Below are 21,662 nucleotides of genomic sequence, written 5' to 3' on the forward strand. Positions count from 1 at the left end.
TTAATTAGTCTTAATATAGCCAAATAGTATAGCCCAATAAAAATCTGGCAGATTATTTGATATTACTAATGTACTGGATTATGTATGTTGTTATATAATTAAAATAAATACATTTTATTTTTTTACAGGAGTGTAAGAACTGTACCATCATTACATAATAGGTTCTAAGTATAAAAAATAATTTTTTTTATATTAATGTTAGTCTGAATAACTTCTGAATATACATCTGTACAGGGTGTATTACAAAATTAAATATATATAATGTTACAAGATTTTGTTTACATGTGTTCCAGGTTAAAGGTCAATGGAAAGTAAGAACAAAAAAGTGTGGATGAACAATAGCACTCTTATGATAGAAAAAACTAATTATGCCTATGCCTCAGCATTACATATTAACAAGGTTTACCATTTAAGTTGTAACAAGATAATATAATAAGGTAGAAATACCAACTCTAAACCTTTCATTATTCAAATGTTTTCAATTGTCCTAAATGATCTTCAAGGAAAAATTTTTCCTGAAGATCATTTGAATAAAGAAAGTTTTACTGTTAGATAGTTTTAGAGTTGGTATTTGTATAAGTGCAGTTCATATAGGAGTAATGAATCGTAAGGTAGATTACAATGTAATGCTAAAACAAATAGAGAGAATGAGCAAATAATTTGTTTAAGCAAGTAAACGACAGCAAATCGTTAAAAGGTCAAAGAAACAACACAATTGCCCCTTGCGTTTGTTGGAATCAACGATCGCGATGTTTTGTAGATGTTCTGACGTAATAAAAGGTTGGTGGCGTTGTTAACCCCTCGGGGAAAGTGACCTCATTTCACTCTCCCCTTTCCAGCGCTGACCTTCCGTGAGTTAAGACCGTGTGTAATCTTTGTGCATTCTTTGTTCTTTTGTTACATAACCGGTTACGCTAGTCCAACTGCCTTTTTACCAATCTTTCCGATAAGCGCCAAGTCTAACAGTGTTTGTATCTAGCATGCAGACAAGAAGTTTTTTGTTTTGTTAAATTATGCCAATGCATCACCCCAAGTGTTATGTTGCCATAACTTAGCAAAACAAAGTCCTCCTTGTCTAAAGACAGAGAAGGTGTTAAGGTAACAATTAAGAAATTCAAATGACAATCATAAAAGGAAATAAATTACCTTCACTTTGTATCTCTAAACAAATACAGAACAATACAACAGCACCATAACAAGTTTTCAATATGTCCTGTAGCTGCTCCAATGCAAAGTTGTGCTCTACAGATACACTACCACTGTATGCTGTGATATATTTGTTTGCTATATGCTGTGCCAGTGTATGTTTAGAGATAACAAGTAAAGGTATTTTTCCCTTTTATGATTGGCATTTGAATTCCTTCATTGGGCTTCAATTTGAAAAAAAATGTACACCTATAAATTTCCATTGCCATCCATCTGTCTGTCCTTCCTTAATCTTGAGAATAGAGTTAGATAGACAAAATCTGAGAACAGATATGGAAAGCTTAGAGTCAGGAGGCTCCGATTAACTATATATGAACTTCTGATGAAAACCAGAAGTCATGTTATTTTAATTCAAAATAAAACTTTCCCCTGAAAGGAGTCAGATAGACGACTGGCATGACTATTGTTAAAGGAAAGTATGATGTACAGGGGCAAGACACTACTAATTTGAGATGGAGAGCATATATTTTAAATTCAATAAATTAAAAATTGCAGCCCAATATTGTGACGATGTCAATAAATAATTGCTCATTACCTTGCCAATTTCTATGTACTTTGTTCAAGCATTATACTGTAGCCTACCTTATCATATAATTCTGTCATATCTTTAAGCAGTACACCCTGTATATCGAAGTAGTTATAACCATTATTTTATTAATATGCATAAAATAACTCTCAATTATAAGCTTCAAAATTCATAAAGTAATCAAGGATCACTTTGTTCTCCTCTCTAATCTTTATCACTCTTTTATTATCAAAAGAAAAAAAAAAACTTAAACTCTATAAATGAACTAGAAAAAGAAATCAGATAATATTAACAATTAAACTACAGTCAAACCTCAGGTTTCAAATACCTTGCTTTTTGAACAATTTGGTTTATGAAAAAATTTTGAACGTCAATCATATTTGCTCTGGTTGTCATGTGATAACTCAGTTGCCATACAAGCTACTCGGCAAGAGCCAGCCACAGATTAGTAAGACACAGACACTCAACTTCATATACTTCCTGTTAAATAATTTTATCATTTTATATACTTCATGTATTAAAGAAAATTGATGGCTTGACCAACAATGACAGGACCATCAATTCAGAAGTTAGTGGCACTGAAATCTCCAGGCATCATTAGACATCATGACACAAACCATTGATGACGTTATTCAAATTAGATTTCAATGTGCACATGGGTAAGATACTACTTCCTTGGTATGCACTGCAGTTGAATTTGAATCAAATTATTTAACAAAAACCACGTTAATTAACATTTGCATAATATAAACAACATCCATAAATCCATGTTTAAAGGTGCTTAACTCAAATTAAATAACAAGAATTTAATTTAATATTTATTAATACTAGGTAGAAAGTTAATTAAAACTAAAAATAATGAAATAATTAAAACTCTGGTTTTTACAGTGAAACTAAAATTTAAAAAAAAAAATCAAAATTAATTAATTAATTTCAATTAAAATTTAAATTTAAATCAAAGCAACTGAAACATATTTCCAAACATGTGGGTAAAGTACTTGTTGTCTGTCTTGATTGATTTGATTAAATTTCATCCAAGCAGATTTGAGTCTTTGTTTATAGCACATTTTTGTAAAGTGTTAGTTTTGATTTCAGTTGTCAGTGGTGGAACATTTTGCTTTCAATATATATAAAATAGATATAGATATAAGTAACATTATATTATATATAATATTATATTGCACTTGGTAGGTATTTTTATGCATGAAATGTTGCTATAAAGGTTAAAAGAAAAAAAAAACAAAAGGCTTTGTTTTGGGGGTTGGGAATGGATTAATCCATTTTATATCATTTCTTATGGGAAAATTTGTTTTGGTTTGAGAACAAATCAGTTTTCAAACAACTTTTAAGAACAAATTAAGTTTGAAATCCCAGGTTTGACTGTATATGTAACTTTATAAAAAAAATCTTATTAGAGTAGATTAGATACAAATAATAAATATATTAAATTTTATAAATTTAAATACTATATTACATTTGTAGCTATAGCTATCTACAATTACAAATCATCTATAAACTGTTAAAACTGTACAGTTTTAATAATGTATGGAAAATAAATATATCATTAAACTACTTACAGAAAAGAATTGCTAAATAGTCAGATGAATCAATCATATTTTCAAGCATTTGTTTATTGACAAGATCTATCTGATCAGGATTATCTAAGACATCTTCACTTGTAACCCATTTCAAAATTTTATCTTCATCCATCAAATCATCTGTATCAAATTTTCAAAAAACTATTAAATATTAATTTTAATTGATTTTTAATTTATATTAAAATGTAAAAATTATAAAATTAATGAAAAATTATTTTAAATAGGAAAAAATTTATATTTACCATGGGTAATACGAATTTTGTAAGAAAATAAATTATAAAAATTGTGTTTATGGTATTAAAATTCATGGAATGCCATTTAAATAATACCTTGTCTTAAAAACATTAGAATTATATTTGAATTAAATATTTTTAAAATATTTAAAATTTTTTTAAAATAATATTTTATGTATATTTATGATTTAATTATGATTATTAATGCATTTAGAAAATTAAGTGAATTTAAAATAATTTAATGTAAGAAAATTGTCACAATTTATATTACATTATTAATAATTTGTCTAAAAATTTATTATTTATTTTAAAATAAAAATGTTAGCTAGTGAATACTCTATTGCAGGGTGTCCAACCGTGGCCCAATAAACGTGTAAACAAAACCAACAATTTATTTATTTATTTATTTATTTCAACAGCATAAACCTCAAAAAAGAAATTTCACAAAGCTGTAAACCTTTATACATATTTTATTTGAGTGGAAAAAAAAATATTTTCAAATACTTGGAAATGTGTGAATGAGGAAGGAATACTAAATAAAGCTGGAGTTGTGACTCAAAGAATTATAGACCCAAATTCGAGGAAAGGAGAGAAAGGCCAAAAGATAAAAAAGTAGTGAGAAAGGTTAAATAGACCTTCTGTTATGCAAATATTGGCCCTTAATTTTTCAACCTTTTTCACTTCTCTATCTTTTGTCCTTTTTCTCTTTTCTCCGCTTTTGAGTCTATAATCCTTTGAGTCCCAACTCCAGCTTTATTTAATATTCCTTCCAGCATTGCAAGATTTGGCTACTTTGTGCCAAATTTGGCTACCCTTTTTTTAGTTTGGCATAAAAAATATCATTTGATGCATTGGCTACTTTTTGGGTTACATATTATTTATAAATATATTAATTGAATAAAAATGCACTTTAAAATGGTGTTTCATTGTTTTTTTATTAATTAGAGACTCAAATAAAACAAATATTTGTGTTTTTCAAATAAATTTCTGTTTGTCTCCTTTATAATAAATGAATTTATCCATATCTAAGTAAAAATTAAAAGTGTCTGTAGAAGTAAATTTTTTAAACATCCTTTTTTGTGATAAAGTTTTAATACTTATTACTATAATCTAGACATGTTAATCCTTAAATATATTTGTATATTTAAAGATTTGGCCGTAATATACTTGTGGCCCAAAACCCCATGATTTCTTCCAATAGGGCCTAGAGAAACAAAATGGTTGAACAACCCTGCTCTATTGTATCATACTAATATCATTATAAACAGGGCTGGGGAGAGGAAACTGGGACTGTAGCTCTGAGGGTTGGATCTATATAGGGGCTTGAACTGGAATCAATACAACAAAGTTTTAATTATGAAGTCTAGAAATTGAACTGATTTAATTTCAAATGCATAGAAGAAAAAAATAGAAATATAGTAATCAAGAGCCCACTATTGTTTCTCCATAGCCCTGGTTATAAATATCAGAACTGTCACCATATTTATAGAGAATTAGATTGAAGACTAAACGTTTCTGATAGATTAAAAAAAAATAAATTTTAAAAATAGTTTCAATTAACATGAAAATTAAAAATTTAATAATGTTCACAAAATACACACATTTTTCAAAATTATTGGTAAAATAATCTAAAACATTTTCAAGATAATAAAAACATATATACAAAAACATAAATTATTAAAAATAGTTCTAACAATCTTATTTAATTTTTAAATAATTTTATTTAAAAATTAAATAATTACAAAAACAGAACTTTTAAAAAGAAAAACACAATAAATACAAAAATTATATCAACTAAAACTCAAATAACAATTTTTAATTAATACAATGCAATTCAATAAGGTTCAAAAATATGTAGTTTTGAACAAAACAAAATTATGTGCAAAAAATAAACAAAAATATTCTCAAAAATTAATAATAAATTTATTTCATAAAATACAATTAATATTTTTTACATTTTCTTATTTAAATGAAAAAGTAGTTTCATATATGAATATTACAAATTCATAAATAGAACTTTATTTTCAAAATTCAAAAATATAGTGAATCAAAAATATCAAAAAAGCAAATTGCAATAATACAATATGTTCTTATTCATGTTAAATGAATAATAATATTAAACTATTCAAATTATACAAGAATTTTTAACATTTTATTAGCATTTTTTTAACATTTTATTAATATATAATTTGTTTTTTCCATCATTGATATGATTTTAATAAATTTAGCATTTTTTTTAATACACTACTTGTAATATTTATCATAAAAAATTATTGCATCTTTAAATCCAGTGACAGTTGACTTGTATGAGGGAGAATTAGTATAAAATTGGATAATACAAACTATGTTGTTTTTATGTTCATTAGTTTCATTTTTATAATCTAATTTACTGAATTTCCTGTTGTTTTCATTTGATACTAACATTTGATTATACAAACTGTTCAATATATCTACACTTTATTTCTCTTCTATTTTTTCTTAAACTTAGATATTAATATTAAGTATATAAATATTTATATATTAACTAATGTAAATAATTAACTATATTTATATGTATTAATTGAAATAGGGATTAAAAATGATTTTTTTGTGAATTATAAAAAATAAATAAAATGAAAATGCTTTAATAATAATATTAATAATTTGAAAATGGAGTAATAATTTATTATTAAGTGCATGTTAATGTTATATATAATTAAAATTTTGTATAAAATTTTTCATGAATTAGTTTTCAATTTATCATTTTTCCTTAGTTCAAGATGCATTTGTCATATTTTAATGTCTCTAAAATCAAGAGGCATTTCAGTTGATATTAGTTTGACAACTTCAGAATATCTCAATATTAATTTTCTAGCAAACTCTTTTAATATTAGACTAATATTTTTGGACATTGTTTCTTTCTAGTGTTTTTGTGAATTTTTATATTAATAAAATAGTATAATTTAATCACATCTTTATATGAATTTCTTGACTTTGTTGCTGAATCAAACTTTCTCCATATCAACAGTGAAAAAGTCATATCATGTCAAGAGAACTTTTAAACTTGGTTGAGATGTTAAGTTCATGTGCTATTATTATCTATGCTAAAACAACTTAAGCTAAGTATTTGATTGGCTTGGGAATGTTTATTGGAGGGCTGAAGAACTTGTAAAATCAATGTATTCCATTCACAAATAAAGTGAATGGGTTCAACTGATACATAAACAAGAAGACGTAATATTTTATCATGTCAAGACTTCTTAATGTAACAAAAATCAAACTGATTTTAGAGCCATTTTTGACAGAAAAATTGTTGCAGATTTTATATAAAAACCAACTGAAGTCAAAGTTTTTTAACATATCCACAGATTATGGACAGGAAATTACAAGACTTGTTTACTATAACTTTTCAGTAATTGAACCCTATATTCAATAAAGAAAATTAATTACCAGCTTGTTCTGACTACATTGCACATTTTTAAATGTAATACAAAGAATAAAACAAAATAAAATTTACAAAAAATTGTTGTATTGTATATTGTTTTAATGTAAACTCTCCTTAATTATGAATTTTACTATGTTTTGTTCTTTTCATCCTAATTATATAGATACTTAATGTATTAATTTGTCATCATAAAATTTGTATACAGTAAAAAATATGGCAATTTATATCCTCAAAAACATTTTTTGCATGAAAGTTTATATTAAAATGCCTAAATTCTTATGAACTGTATATTTTTTAGTATTAGTTACACTTATAAATTCTTAAACAGATTTTGTGATCATAACAGAGACAGAACTACAATGGTGCAAAGTGGTTCAACAGAACTGGAGTTAAACCACTTCACATCATCTGAGCCCACAGGAGTCCCAAATGTTTCAAGCAAAAAAGCCTCTGATTGTGGATCACAGGCTTTTTCATTATTTTGATCACAGGTCAAAATTGATTCTTTTTTCAGTTAAAAGCTTTTTTCAAGCTTGCAAGTTCCATCCTTTGCAGTGGTGGTAAGATTGGAAGGAGGTAAGCCTGCAGTAGAATTTCAAGCCCAAAGTAATTCATCCCTAGATCATCGTATCAGAGAAAGTTTGTCAGTACTCAGTGCTTTATGTATATAAGTCCCAATAAAATTAAGTTTTTTTTATGATCCTGGAATATAGTACAAATGTTACACATTAATAAAGGCAAGCAGAAAAAACTGCACTATATTCAAGCCAATTCATTAATTTAATTACTTATACATTGCAATAAAAAAATTTTAATGTTCAGTTATATAAAGTTAAACAAAACAAATTATATATGAATTATAATTATTATTAATTATTTTCTTAAAAACAATGAAAAATGAAGAAAATTTAACTGAAAATTAGAAAAAAAAATTTTTTGGAATGATGATTAATTAAAGGATTTTATTATTATATATAGAAACATTTTAATATTTATTTTAACAATGTTATTAACAAGGACAAATAGGTATTTGAATCCAATTATATTTATGAGCTGTATTGTTTTTAAATACAAAAACAAACAACATAATCATAATCCTTTATTCTCTGTTTAAGGTGATATATCTCAAAACTGCACTAAATAAAATACACTGATAAAAATACAGATTTGCTTAAATTCATTTTTGAGATAAAGATAGCAGATAAATGAATTTTATCAGTCAATGCTTTCATATATACAAATGTAATTATAACATTCAAATTGTGAATTTATGTTTAACATGTTATGTTATAATTAATAAAAGTTCATTGAAATTTCAAAACTATTTATTCAAATATAAATAATTTTGAACCTTTGAAATTTAATCAAAGAATATTTCAAAAATGTCAAATGGTAATTAAGTTCAAATTTCTTCAAATGAAAAACAATGCATATAAATGTAATTAAAATAATTTTTAATTAAGAAAATAAGCTAAGTTCCTAACAGTGTTAACATTAAAATTAATTGAAATAAATACAGTCAACTCCACATAAGTCGACACCCGGATAACTCGTCACCATAGGTTAATTAGTCAACTTTCTGTGGTCCCGGCTGACTTACATAGGCATTAATGTTATTAATCTTAAAAAAGTCGGTTTACTCGACATCGTTTAACTTGTCACCACTGGATGAATCAACATACTTTTCTGTTTCACACTTTTTTGACGTCTGATAAGTTGACTCCTCCTCCTGAAAAAATGAGTTCACACCATATAATAGCTTATTATATGGTGTGAACTCATTTTTTCAGGAGGAGGAGTCAACTTATCAGACGTCAAAAAAGTGTGAAACAGAAAAGTATGTTGATTCATCCAGTGGTGACAAGTTAAATGATGTCCAGTAAACCGAGTTTTTTAACATTAATAACATTATTGCCTATGTAAGTCAGCCGGGACCACAAAAAGTTGACTAATTAACCTAGGATGACGAGTTATCCAGGTGTCAACTTATGCAGAGTCGACTGTATTTATATAATTAATTTAAGAAATTAATAAAATAGCATTAATAAGAATAATTAATTAATTATTCTTAGAATATTATACTTTAAGATGAAAAAAATATATATTAATTTACCACAAATCTTAAATAATTTACATTACATGTTTGTATCATTTTCTCTCATGTAATACATAAAATATTTTATGAAGGAAAAAATATATGTAATCAGTATTTAATGCAATAATTATTGAGATTTATCACTAAAAACAGAGTAAATAAATCATGATTATACTGCAATAAAGCTCTTGGATAAAATTTAACTCACTCCCTACAACTGCTTCTTGTTGTATCCACTGTAGAACACCTTGACTCTGCCAGCTATCTGAAAGCAAAGTAGTAAACAAGCAAAAACACTGACAAAATTATACAATGGGGAAAGCACATTACTGTAGTTTTTCTCAAATTTGGATTTGCTTCAAATGAAATAATTTTCTTTTAGTAGGTATTGTTATTTAATAAAAAACAAAAATAACAGCATTAGATCTGCATTTAAACTATTAGTATCAATAGTTTAAACATGAATAAATATTAAATTATTAACATTCTGTAATAAATAAATATGAACCAAAAATCAATTTATTTCATGAAAATTATAAACTATATTTTTTATGTTATATTTATGAAAAATATATACAACTCTTTCATATATTAATAATAAATTTTTATATATTAAGTGTGGAAATAAGAATACCTTCAATGATTTGATATTTATTATTATATTTTTAGACAAAAATTTGAAAATATTAAATTCATACTAACTACTGCTTTATTAAATTCTCTTTATTTATAACAGATCCTCCACTTTGTGACCATTTACTTAATAGCCTCCTATTGTTATTATACAAGTAGGGACTAACAAGCCAAATGCACCTTGACTTAAAAGATTTGTGCACTCAACAAGAAATTACTTCAGAAATCTTTTCATAACCTCTTGTTTTTACAACTCTTTGCTGATATAAACATTGCACAGTATGTAAGTGCCATATTGTTTTTACTAACACAGGATAATATGTAGTTAAAACCATGGCTGTGGAGTTGGAGTCAGGAGGAATTTCTGGCCAGAGAAGTTGGAGTCTGAGTCGGAAAAAATGTGTCAACTCCAACTCTGACTCCCGCATTTTAAATTTACTTTAGTTTTTTTTATTTAAATGAAAGAAAATTTATTATATATTTATTAATTTTTTAAAATCTTTTTGTATTTTGTTATAATTTATTTATTTTAAATACAAAATGCATCTATTTAATTTATTAAATATGTGTAGTGGATCGGAGGAAGATGCCTAACATTTTGCTTATTAAAGAAATTATAATGATAATTTGGGTTTTGAGGGCCTCTAACAAAAGTATCATATTCTTGAGTATGTTTTCAAATGAAACTTTGGAGTGTATCAAAAATAATCATGTACTGTGTTTGCAATGATGCAATGATGATGATAAAATGCAACACTGTCTGGCATTTTAGGCATCTCACCCCTAAGAGATGCCTAAAGAATTGGAGTAAGATAACAAATATAATTGCATAAAATTATTTTTGAATATCAATAATAACCAAATTTAATTTATTGCATAGGTAGTACAAAGTACTTTATAGTAAGTGTAACAGCACAGTATAAAATTTGTTAAGTATATCCTGCCCATTCTAATATGCTCCATAGCTAGCTGAAAGCTTTATTCAGTCCAGGAATCTTTTTGAGAAGTCCTTATATAATTTCTATGCATATCCAGCATTAAAATGAGAAAACGAAAATTTATTAAAAATAGGCATGTTATCTCAAGAAAAATGTGGCATCTTTACTATTTGTCAGTGTAAGATGCCTAGTGGAGTCATGCTTTCTAGCATGTCCGATCAGGATTGGCAGTAGCTGACAATGGAAACTTTAGAACCTTAACTACATCACACATTGTTTTTTGCAAGTTTTAATAAATTCTATTTTAAAACTTTTAGTTTTAAAATTACTCTAGAAACATTTGACATCAGGAAACTTTGTTCTCATCTTGCTTTTATTCTTCTTACATGTAGAAAATGTGGTAACGGTAGCCAACTACAGCTTTCCGCACTCAATATAGGCCCAACAATCCATCATACAAACACATGACAGTATCTGATGTCACGTTTGAAAATAACAAAAATTAGGCATCTTCCCCCGATTACCATCTTACTTCAATACACTCTGGTATTCTTTATAGTATTTGTGTTTAGTAGTTAAATTATTTTGACCCAATTGAATTTGAATATTTTTGAATCATTCCTTTATTATCCCTGCTCTAAATAAGAACTCTATTTTTCTGAATGAGCCAAACTAATTGATCAGAGTATATATTTTTCTTTTCTGAACAAGGGGCTGAAATAGCTGTATCACATACTTTTTAGTTGGACTGACTCTTCTAGACAGGTGAAATTGAAGTGCAAATGCTGTTGAATATATGTAGAGGTAGAATTTTATCACCCCCTTTCTTCTTCTATTAAATATTTGTTAAAAATTAATTTTTTATACAAATAATTAATGTATCAATAAGTTAAATATTAAAAACACTCACTATAAAAGTATTTGGGTAAATGTTCGGGGCTCTTTTAGAGTTTAGAGTATGGTAACCCCCTATGAGTGCCTCTGCCCCCATAAAATGACTTGGTATTTTGCCGGAGTCGGGAATTGGAATTGAAGTCGGCCTACTAAAATTATCAGGAGTCGGAGTCGAGTGTTTTTTTACCGACTTCGCAGCCCTGGTTAAAACTGTTTTCTTGAGCATAATTTTATTTATGACAATGAACTTATGGAAAATAGGAAGGCTTCCTTAATGGTAGTTTTTCTAGGAATTAATGAGATCACAAAAGTAGAGTCTATTGTACTTTATTATTTATAAATAATTGATTATATATATAGGTGTATAAACATGCAATTCTTCAAGAAACATTTTCTTATGAAATAAATTGATTTACAAATTATTCATGTAACAATTTGTTTTATAAAAAATTATTTACTCTTCAATCTGAAAAAGTATTCATACTAGTAAAAATGATTATAATTAAGAAGTAAAATATTTAAAACTTTTAAACAATTATTATTTAGTAAAAGTTAAATGATAATAGATATATTTTAATAAATATTCTAATTAAATTCAAAATATTTATATTTTGCAATTTTAAATAAAAAAATACAAATTATTCAAAAATTTAAACTTAATGGTCAAAATTAAGCTATTCTTTAATTCATTAAATTATATTATTAAATAAAAATACAAATAGCAACTTAAATTATTGACATTGTTTCTCTAATTGTTTAACATTTTTGGGATAATGTAACAAATTCATAAATTAAATAAATAACTGGAAAGTTTTCCCAATTATCTTAGAAAAACACCATTTAAAAATAATTTGCAAATATGTAAATAATATCAAATAACATGAACTGATGTCAATTGATAGGAAATGATTTTAAATGACAACAAAGGCAAATCATCTACAGTTATATTTTGTACAAGAGAACTGTTAAATATAGAAATAATATAAATTCTCATCAAACAGTCTTAAAATGTTTTTCACTGTTTTCAATATGATATCAACTATCATCAAATGACATCAATTGGTATTGTTTCATATCATTTAATCACTTGAAATCATTGCATGTCATTTGGTCATTTGAAATTGTCTAAAATTCACTTCAAATGATATAAATTAAAATAATTTTAAAACAATGAAATGATATTTTTACTTGGATATGTACAGTACAGAATATTACAATCAAATCAAAATAGTATTTGAAACCTTCAATAGCAGGATTCCATACTGAATTCCAGAACAATATCAAATTATCTTCAAGAAATTAAAAAGTTGTCAAGGATGATCTAGCGACTTTAGTTAATCTGCTGAATTAAACAATGCAACTTTAACACTGGATGAAGTTAAAGGAACATTAACATCCACATAAACTGAAGACTGGCAACAACACTGCATATGTTGGATATACCACAAGAACTTTCAACCAGAGGCTCACCAAACAAAGATTATATTAAAAGAGGATGATCTGCTACAGTTTTATCTTCCTTTACACAACTTCCTGATGCTAAAGTAGACTGAAGGCAGTGAAAATCATCAGAACATTCTCTCACCTATCCCAAACCAGCATTATAGAGAAGTGTGAAATTTATAACCTTACCATTACTAACACAAGCAGCAAAGGAAAAGACTCTCCCCCTGCCTGACAGTATTTCCTTAGTCTTTTGCTCAACTATCATTATCTTAGTCTAACCTCTTGTTCACTTTATCCTATCTTCCTTTGTAACCAATACTGGCATTCCACTTTCATCTATCCATACCTGAAGATAACATTAGCAATCCTTCAATTCCACCCACTGTTATAAAGCACATTGATTAATTCAGCTAAAAAAATTGTATACATTTTGGGTTCTTTGTCATGTCATGAAAACATTTCAGTGTAAAAATATTTTTGTGGTCCTTGAAGAAATTTGTTATCATTCAAAAATTTGAATTTTACATTGTATAATTTAAGACTGTATTTGTATTTTTTTTTATTATACTAATTAAAATTAATTTTCTGAAATAAGCAATTACTTTTAAAATAATTTGTTTAAAAGAATAATATCTAAGTTTTTAAATACAGTCAAACCTGTTTTTATGCGCTCTTTTTATGTGCGATTTTTATTTGTGCGATTTTTTTAATGCAAATTTTTAATTTGTGCGGTTTTTTTTGTGCGATTTTTTATTTGTGCGGTATAGTTGGCGACTAGTCTCGTGCGATTCGTCATGTCTCACATTGACTTATTATAGCTAAATAAACTTATTATAGCATAAATGCACTTATTATAGTAATATTATTGCATGAATATGCGAAAAATGAAATAATTTACTTTTTAAGTCAACAAAACACCACCTGGACAAAAATATGTAAAACAGATGATAGACGAGATGATGCAGTCAAGTGCTGACATCTGTTGTCAATAAATTCTATTTCGTACGGTTTTGAGTTATTTTCTATGTGAGACTTTTTTTATGCGGTCCCTGTTGACCGCATAAAAAAAAATATTTTTTAATTGTGTTGCGAAAACTATTATTTACAGCCATTCGTGAAGTTTCGTGAGATTTTTTTTATGCGTTTTTTTTAATGCGGTCCCTATCCCCCGCATAAAAACAGGTTTGACTGTATTTCCTTTGATTCTATTTCATATTATACATATTTATATTTAATTTATGGATAAATTTTATTAAAACCAAAACTAAAATTTCATTTTATAAACAAAAATACTATTGCATAAAAAACAATCATGATGCTTGCTGTGAAGTATAAAATTTTACATAATATAAGTTAAAAAATTGCATTATAACTGTCAAATTATATTATAATATTCTACATTTAAATTAAAAATTAAAATTTATTTCTAATTATTAAATTCATCATTAGATGGTTATTTAACCACCTACCTATAGCCAAATTACTTTATTTGTGATCATTAAATTAATCATATCATAGCTCTATTCATCTAATTAATCATATCTAACAACATATCGGGCTGATGTTTACATTACTATATATTATTTTCTTTAAATTTAATTTTTTCATAGTGTTAATATGTTTAAAGTTCTCTAATTTTTGTTGTTTGTGAAGTCATAAATAACTTTAAAATAAAAATAAAAATTTTAAATTAGTTATTTAATAATTTCAAACAAAAAAATATCTTGATCATATATTTTAAATAATAAAATATTTAATACTTCATAATTTATTTAACCAGAATGTTAAAACTTATTTATCTTTCTAATTTACATTTCAACAATAAACTCAGTTTTTAGAATATTAAAAATGCCAAAATTTGATTAAATTTTTTATTTAAATAGGCATACAGTAATGCTTTAGAGGCTTAAAGCAGGAAAAACTAAAAACTATAATTTGCTAAATTAGACAATGTTATTAAGCAAACAAATAAATTCCCTTATATTTTCTTATTAATAATTCCTATTTTAATAATAAAATAAAGTTCTACATAATATTTTGATATCTATAAATAATATTAACTAAACAATAAAATATTTTATTAACAACTTTATTAATAAAATATATTATTCATTAAATAAATATAAAATTATCATTAGATTCCTTGCAATGATTTTCATGACTTTAATAATGTATTTTCAAAATATTAGAGATACATAGAAATATTAGAGTCAGTTAACTGAGATATATTTTAATATTATTTTAACAATAATTAAAACTGGTTTGGAACAGCCACATATTATTATTTATGATTCAAACAACTGGAGGCAAATGAATCACAAAAAACAAGCATGTGTAAACTGTTTAAAACTGGTTTTAACTATTTTTACAATAATTTTAATATATATATCTTTGTTAACTAACTTTTGAATCACCTTATACAGGTATACCTCGACTTACGTCGGTAATTGGTTCCAGGAGAGGCGACGTAAGTCGAAAAACGACGTAAGTTGAATTTATTTGTGTAGTTACGACGTAAGTCATAGTTTCAACTTATGTCGTAACTAAACGCCAATAATGAGAACTTAAAGACCGCTAAATAAGACAACAACACAGAAACACAGATGTTTTCATGGTTTGTTCCCTACGATTTATGATGATTGTATTAACATTTACTGTAAATGTACATATTTTAATATGATTTTATGTGCTTTCAATGCTTTTCTAGTGATATTACGACTTCAATGTTTATGGCAGACGGATTTAAAGTCGAATAAACTGACTTAAACTTGATTTTTATTTTTCCATATACTTTTTTGACAAATGACGTAAAATCGGGAACGACGTAACTCTAGTGGGACGTAAGTCGAGGTATACCTGTATATTCAACAAACTAAAAATTGACAAGTATTGTTGAGAAAATAGATTTGAATTTTTGAACAAAAATAAAATATTAAAATTTATTATATATTTTAGAGCTGCAAATATGTTTGAACATAAATTATAGCATTAGATGTAAATTTTAAGTAAATAACAAATACAATAAAATATATAGTTAATACTATTGAATAATATATATAAAGTGAAATTCATTTCAAACATGTCATCAATAGTTTAATTTGGATTTTAAGAATCCAAACTGAAGTAACCTGCTGATTGACAACTAAATTATTAGTCAACAATTTAGCTAGATTTTTAAAAATTTTTACATTTATTGGTAATCAAATATTTGAAATGAATTGCTTTTATTATATCTAATTTACAATATTATTTTACTATTTACAAAATCTATAATTTTGATATTTCCTATAATGTCTATGTGATGAGAATATAATATTTACATTTTTCAAATAAAATATAAAAGCTCTGTATTTTTAAAGATATTTGATAAGAAAAAAATCGGTTAATGTGAACCTAGGTATACAAAATGGCGGCGCTTCCGGTAACCTTGATGGCAAGTGTTTTTAGAAAAGAAATGTAGATGGCGCTGATAGTAATGATGCCTTCATATGCAAATATCCATCAAAAAATTCCGTTCAGGAAACATAAGGAATAATGTGAATTTCAGATTTTGGTTACGATGTAGACAGATTATGCACATTGTTAATTTTTTAAAAAGTGTCTGTGTTTTTTTTAAAGTTTGTACAATTTACTCGAAGTCTAAAGTTGTTGAGGAGGAAAGTTTGTCAATGGTAATTAACATGTTAAACGTGTCCTTAATGTGTTTAATGTGTGTTAAATGTCATAAAAGTGTATTAAAGGTGTGTTAACATTGTATAAGTGAGGTAAAAATTTTGTAAAGGGTTTATATGTGGTTCAAATGTGCGTTTAAAGTGAATAAATGTGTTAAATGTGTTTAAAAGTGTGTAAATGTGTGTTAAACGTGTTAAATTTGTCATAACCAAGGATATGGGATATGTAATAGTGATTTCTGACCCGAAAGACAACGTGAACAACACATGGAAGGCTAGGTGGCCGTGGATCGCAGGTGCCACCTTCTATGGAGACTCTGCCTATCGTAGATGAAAAGGCGAGAGAGATGTGAATCGTAAGACTGCAGTTCTTAAGAGGAGTAAAATTTATGTACAATACAGGCAAATTTTGTTTGAACCACTAATGTATAAAATCTCGTAATTCACTTCATCCATGCATCGATTGAATTTATAGGTAGTATGACAACTTTTTTATTTTTCGTTTCTGGTCCAAGAGTAGGAAAAGTAACCAAAAGCAGGGGAAAAAGTAAGTAGCAAATTTACGTTTTAAAAATGTTTTAGTTTTGAAAAAGTTTAAATATAGGTGCGTTTAGGTTATTGTCGATGGTCGCCATCTTGTTTGCACATTTGCGTGAGCAAACAAGATAGCAACCGGAAGCTTCGCCATTTTGTATACCTAGGCTCACATTAACCAAAAAATCTAACAAAATAAATTTTGTAATACTATTTATTTTAATTATGAGTAGTTGTGTGTGTACAATCAACTCTATAAAAAAAACAAAAATTGTACCTTGTATGATAAAAAAATGTTTTGATATAAAATTTTATATAAAAAAAACAAAACTATTATATAGAATTTAATCATTTAATTCTATTAGACTACATTATAAATTGTCCTAATCCATAAAATTATTTATATTTTCTTTTATAAATAACATATACTGTATGACGCTAATTAAAAATAAGAATGATCATTTTGAAATCACCTCAGTTTTATTAAAGTTTACCAACTTAATATTAGCATGGTTGTGGCCAAAGTTTTCATCTCTAAAACATGAATGTCAAACGTCGAGCTCCGCTATCTTGTGAGCAGCACTTGACATTCGACGTTCACATTTTAGAGATGAAAACTTTGGCCACAGCCTTGCTAATATCTAAAAATTACATGAAGTATTATTAATTAGGCTGTTTTTATTATCTTATTTTTAACGTTTCAATTCAAATTTGACAATAAGTTCTAGGAAAAATTTATATAAAACATTATGAAAGAATCCAAAAATTGTTTCACAAAAATTCTATTTATTACTCACATTATTAATTTATTAAAAATAAAACAAATGTTCAAATAAACACATGTTACAAGATAACCATTTCTAATGAATGCAATCACTTTAACATGCTTTTTATTATACATTATACATTAAAGACTCAATATACAATAGTTATCTTATAAAACACATTCATTTGAATATTTATTTTTATTGAATATATTTTTATTAATTTGCTACCTTTATTTTCAACTGATACTATTTTAAACTTTCTTAAATATATTAAAAAATGTTTCTGTAACAATGAATAAAGTTGTTATATGTTTTTATATTAATAAAATCATAAATAAACTATTTTACAAATAAAATTAAAAATTAAAAATATGTAAAATATTGATATAATATATTTCAAAATATTATATATGTAGTAAACTGCTAAAGTTATAATCAATAGTATCATTCTGTTTAAAGCAAACAATTTAGCATAAAGCAATAAAGCATCTTCTTAGCATATTCATAGCTGTCTGTACCTAATGAAAATTTAAAAATTAAATTTACTGTATATAATATAATGTATTAATATATATATAAAATGTAGTGTATGATAATATATAATATAGTTATATTATTATTGAAATATATATTTATTTATTCAAGAAATAAATAATAATAAACAGTAAAATAAAAATTTTATTTACTAAAAAATTAATATCATTTTGTGGATGCATCCAGTCAGCAAGCACTTTGCTAACTTTGCTTGCACTAACTTCAATCATGTTTTGTTGCTCAGCTGGATGGCAATCTTTGCTTTAAAAAATGGCTAACAAATATAAAGAATTAATATCAGCAGTCTTTGGTGAATTGATAAATGATTCTGTCAAATTATTATTAATGAAACAAATTCAAAATTATCAGGAGTATCCTTATACATTTTATACTACCATGATGTTTAATTGAGTTGAAACAGCAAAAGTACAAACCACTAACTTTGCTACATAGAAAACTTGGCAACAATGATGTTATTTCCATAACCATATGTTCAACTAGATTTGCTTAGTATCACTTAGTTGCTTGAAAACTGGAAGCACCCCATAACTTAAGTCTCTACAAAGTATATCATAAATTCAGTTGATTCAAAAAGAAAACAGTTATATTGCTAAATATAATTTCAAGTTCAAACATATTGGTTTTAAAAAAATATGTAGAAAAGACTAAAATGTCTTGATTTTTGCCATATCAAATCACCAGCAACAACAGTCTTCCTTTGAAGAGAGAACCTTTTATCAGAGGCTATGCCTCTGCAAAAATATACAAATACAGTAGAGAGTCGTAAATCCGAACCCCGGTAATCCGAATCGCCAGTTATCCAAACGATTTTCAGTCGGACTGTGTCGTGCTGAATCGAACGTTTTTGATACTAGATTTACTTCTAAAGTATAATTTTCATGTTTTTATATTCTTCAATGTATTTATTTTGTTTGTATAAAATAAAGAAATAATTTTTAACAATACAATAGCCTCGATTATTATTATAAAAGTTTTCGTTAAGCTTAAAATCGACAAAAATTCAACATGAAGCGACACTCAACAGAGAAAAATTTGGACATCGGACAGGTTAATATATTTTTTCGTACATAATCGGTTATCCAAACAAATCACTAATCCGAACAACCCCAGTCCCCAATTGATTCGGATTAACGACTCTCTACTGTATGTTTCTTTTTAAATTGTTTTTGCATATTTTTGCAGAGGCATAGTCTCTAATAAAAAGTTGTCTCTTCAATGGAAAACTTGTTTCTGGTGATTTGATATGACAGAAATCAAGACATTTTAGTCTTTGCTACATATTTTTTTTTATGTGTAAATTCATCAGCCATTTTTTTTTTAAAAAGAAATATTGATTTAAACTTTTTACAATTATTTCTAATTGTTATTTTTTGCCTAATTTAAATTTTTATGGTTAATAAATAAATACACACAAACTCTTTCATTTAAATTTTGTTTTTAAAAATATTAAAAAATATATACATATAAACATCTCAAAGCATGATAATTACATTATAGCCAAATGACCATCAATCATTTTGCTTTAATATAATTATCTGAGCTTTGAGATGTTTATATATATATACATCATCCTGGGGTAAAGCATTAGCTGGCTGAGTGCCATAATGGGTGATAATAGGCTGTGGGTACTAGTATGGTTATATATCAGATTTGTTTGGAAGTGAAGGATTGGACAAAGGTCTGGATAGCGTAACTGGTAACACATCTTCAAACCCATAAGCAGCAGTTGTGGGTTTGAATACCACTCTAGGCCAATTCTTTTCTTCCAGAATTTTCTTAATTATTTAATAAATGTTAATTTAATTATAAAATTAAATTTAATAAGAGATGGTGGCACCTAACACCCAGCTCTATTACTCAGTATATAATTATTAATAGTAGCAGTAATGTACCCTATTTAATCCAATAATCATTTGGCTTTAAAAAATGTGTTTAGTACTCCATAAATAGGTAATACAATATAAGATATATCTATGATATATGTATATATCAATATCATCTTGTTATATTGGTTTGAAACTATAGCTAAGATCACAAAAAACTGGTTTATAATTTAAATAGTATCAATTAAAACAGAGAGTTATCAAAAAATGAAATATTTCCATAACAACTAACATAAAAATAAATTAAGAAACTAAATAATTTGCAAAAAACACAATACAGGTATACCTCACCTTACATTGGTAATTGGTTCCAGGATAGGTGACGTAAGTCGAATTTACTTGTCACTAGGCTAAACCACAAATTACCATTCCCAGTTCTGTATTTTATTTATAAATGCATTTTTAATAATATATGGTTAATAAGAATCTATTTTAAGCTTACAAACAAATAAATTTTAGTTTTTAATATAGTACAGGAAAAAAGTAATCTAAATTTACAAATACATGTACTGGTACATACAGTACATACTTGTAAATGTACATGTTTACAATTTGATGATGTTTACAGTACATTGTGGACTCTATTTGTGAATGTGGTTTCTCAAAGACATTATAAAATAAGATGATTTTTTAAGGTTAAATAACAAATACAGTTATTAAAATTATTTTGTGATAGTAGAAAATAAACTAATTTATGTTAAATTTACCAATATTGAGTGGTGCTGACAATGACGCCAAATGGTAGATATTGGAACTACTGTGGAAAATGCCAATAATGAGCACTTAAAGACCGCTAAATAAGATGACAACACAGAAACACAGAAGTTTTCATGTTTCGTTCTCTAGAATTTATGATGATTATATTAACATTTACTGTAAATGTACATATTTTAATATGATTTTATGTGCTTTTAATGCTTTTCTAGTGATATTACGACTTCAATATTTGTGGCGGATGGATGTAAAGTCAAATAAAATGACTTAAACTTGATTTTTATTTTTCCATATACTTTTTTGACAAAAGATGTATAATCGAGAACAATATAACTCAAAATGATGTAACTTGAGGTATACCTGTATACCTTGACCATAAATGCTACTGAAGACAGTTTATTGGCCATTCCCAAAAAGCTGTTTATTACACGTTCTTTGTGGATCCATAATCAGAAAAGAAATTGAGAAACATTAAGATTTTGAAAGCATAAGTGAAATATATGATTGAGAACAATTTTGCTACCAGTGATAAAACCTAAATCACG

General features: G+C 26.2%; 1 protein-coding gene across 5 annotated transcripts in view; it reads right to left on the reverse strand.

Annotated features, from left to right (window-relative positions):
- Nucleotides 1-21,662, reverse strand: part of LOC136979905 (putative leucine-rich repeat-containing protein DDB_G0290503) — a 157,087-nt gene that overhangs the window by 51,477 nt on the left and 83,948 nt on the right. For 3 of the 5 annotated variants that reach the window (XM_067275936.1, XM_067275935.1, XM_067275939.1), the window contains 2 exons: nucleotides 9,291-9,347; nucleotides 3,310-3,450 (listed from right to left, as the gene is read on the reverse strand). In XM_067275936.1, the coding sequence (XP_067132037.1) occupies nucleotides 3,310-3,450; nucleotides 9,291-9,347 (198 nt within the window). The remainder of the gene's footprint in view (nucleotides 1-3,309; nucleotides 3,451-9,290; nucleotides 9,348-21,662) is intronic. The other 2 variants (XM_067275938.1, XM_067275937.1) reach the window with 1 other exon arrangement.

Source organism: Centruroides vittatus, unplaced genomic scaffold, assembly GCF_030686945.1.
Source record: "Centruroides vittatus isolate TY-2023 unplaced genomic scaffold, ASM3068694v2 contig_651, whole genome shotgun sequence".
NCBI lineage: Eukaryota > Metazoa > Arthropoda > Arachnida > Scorpiones > Buthidae > Centruroides > Centruroides vittatus.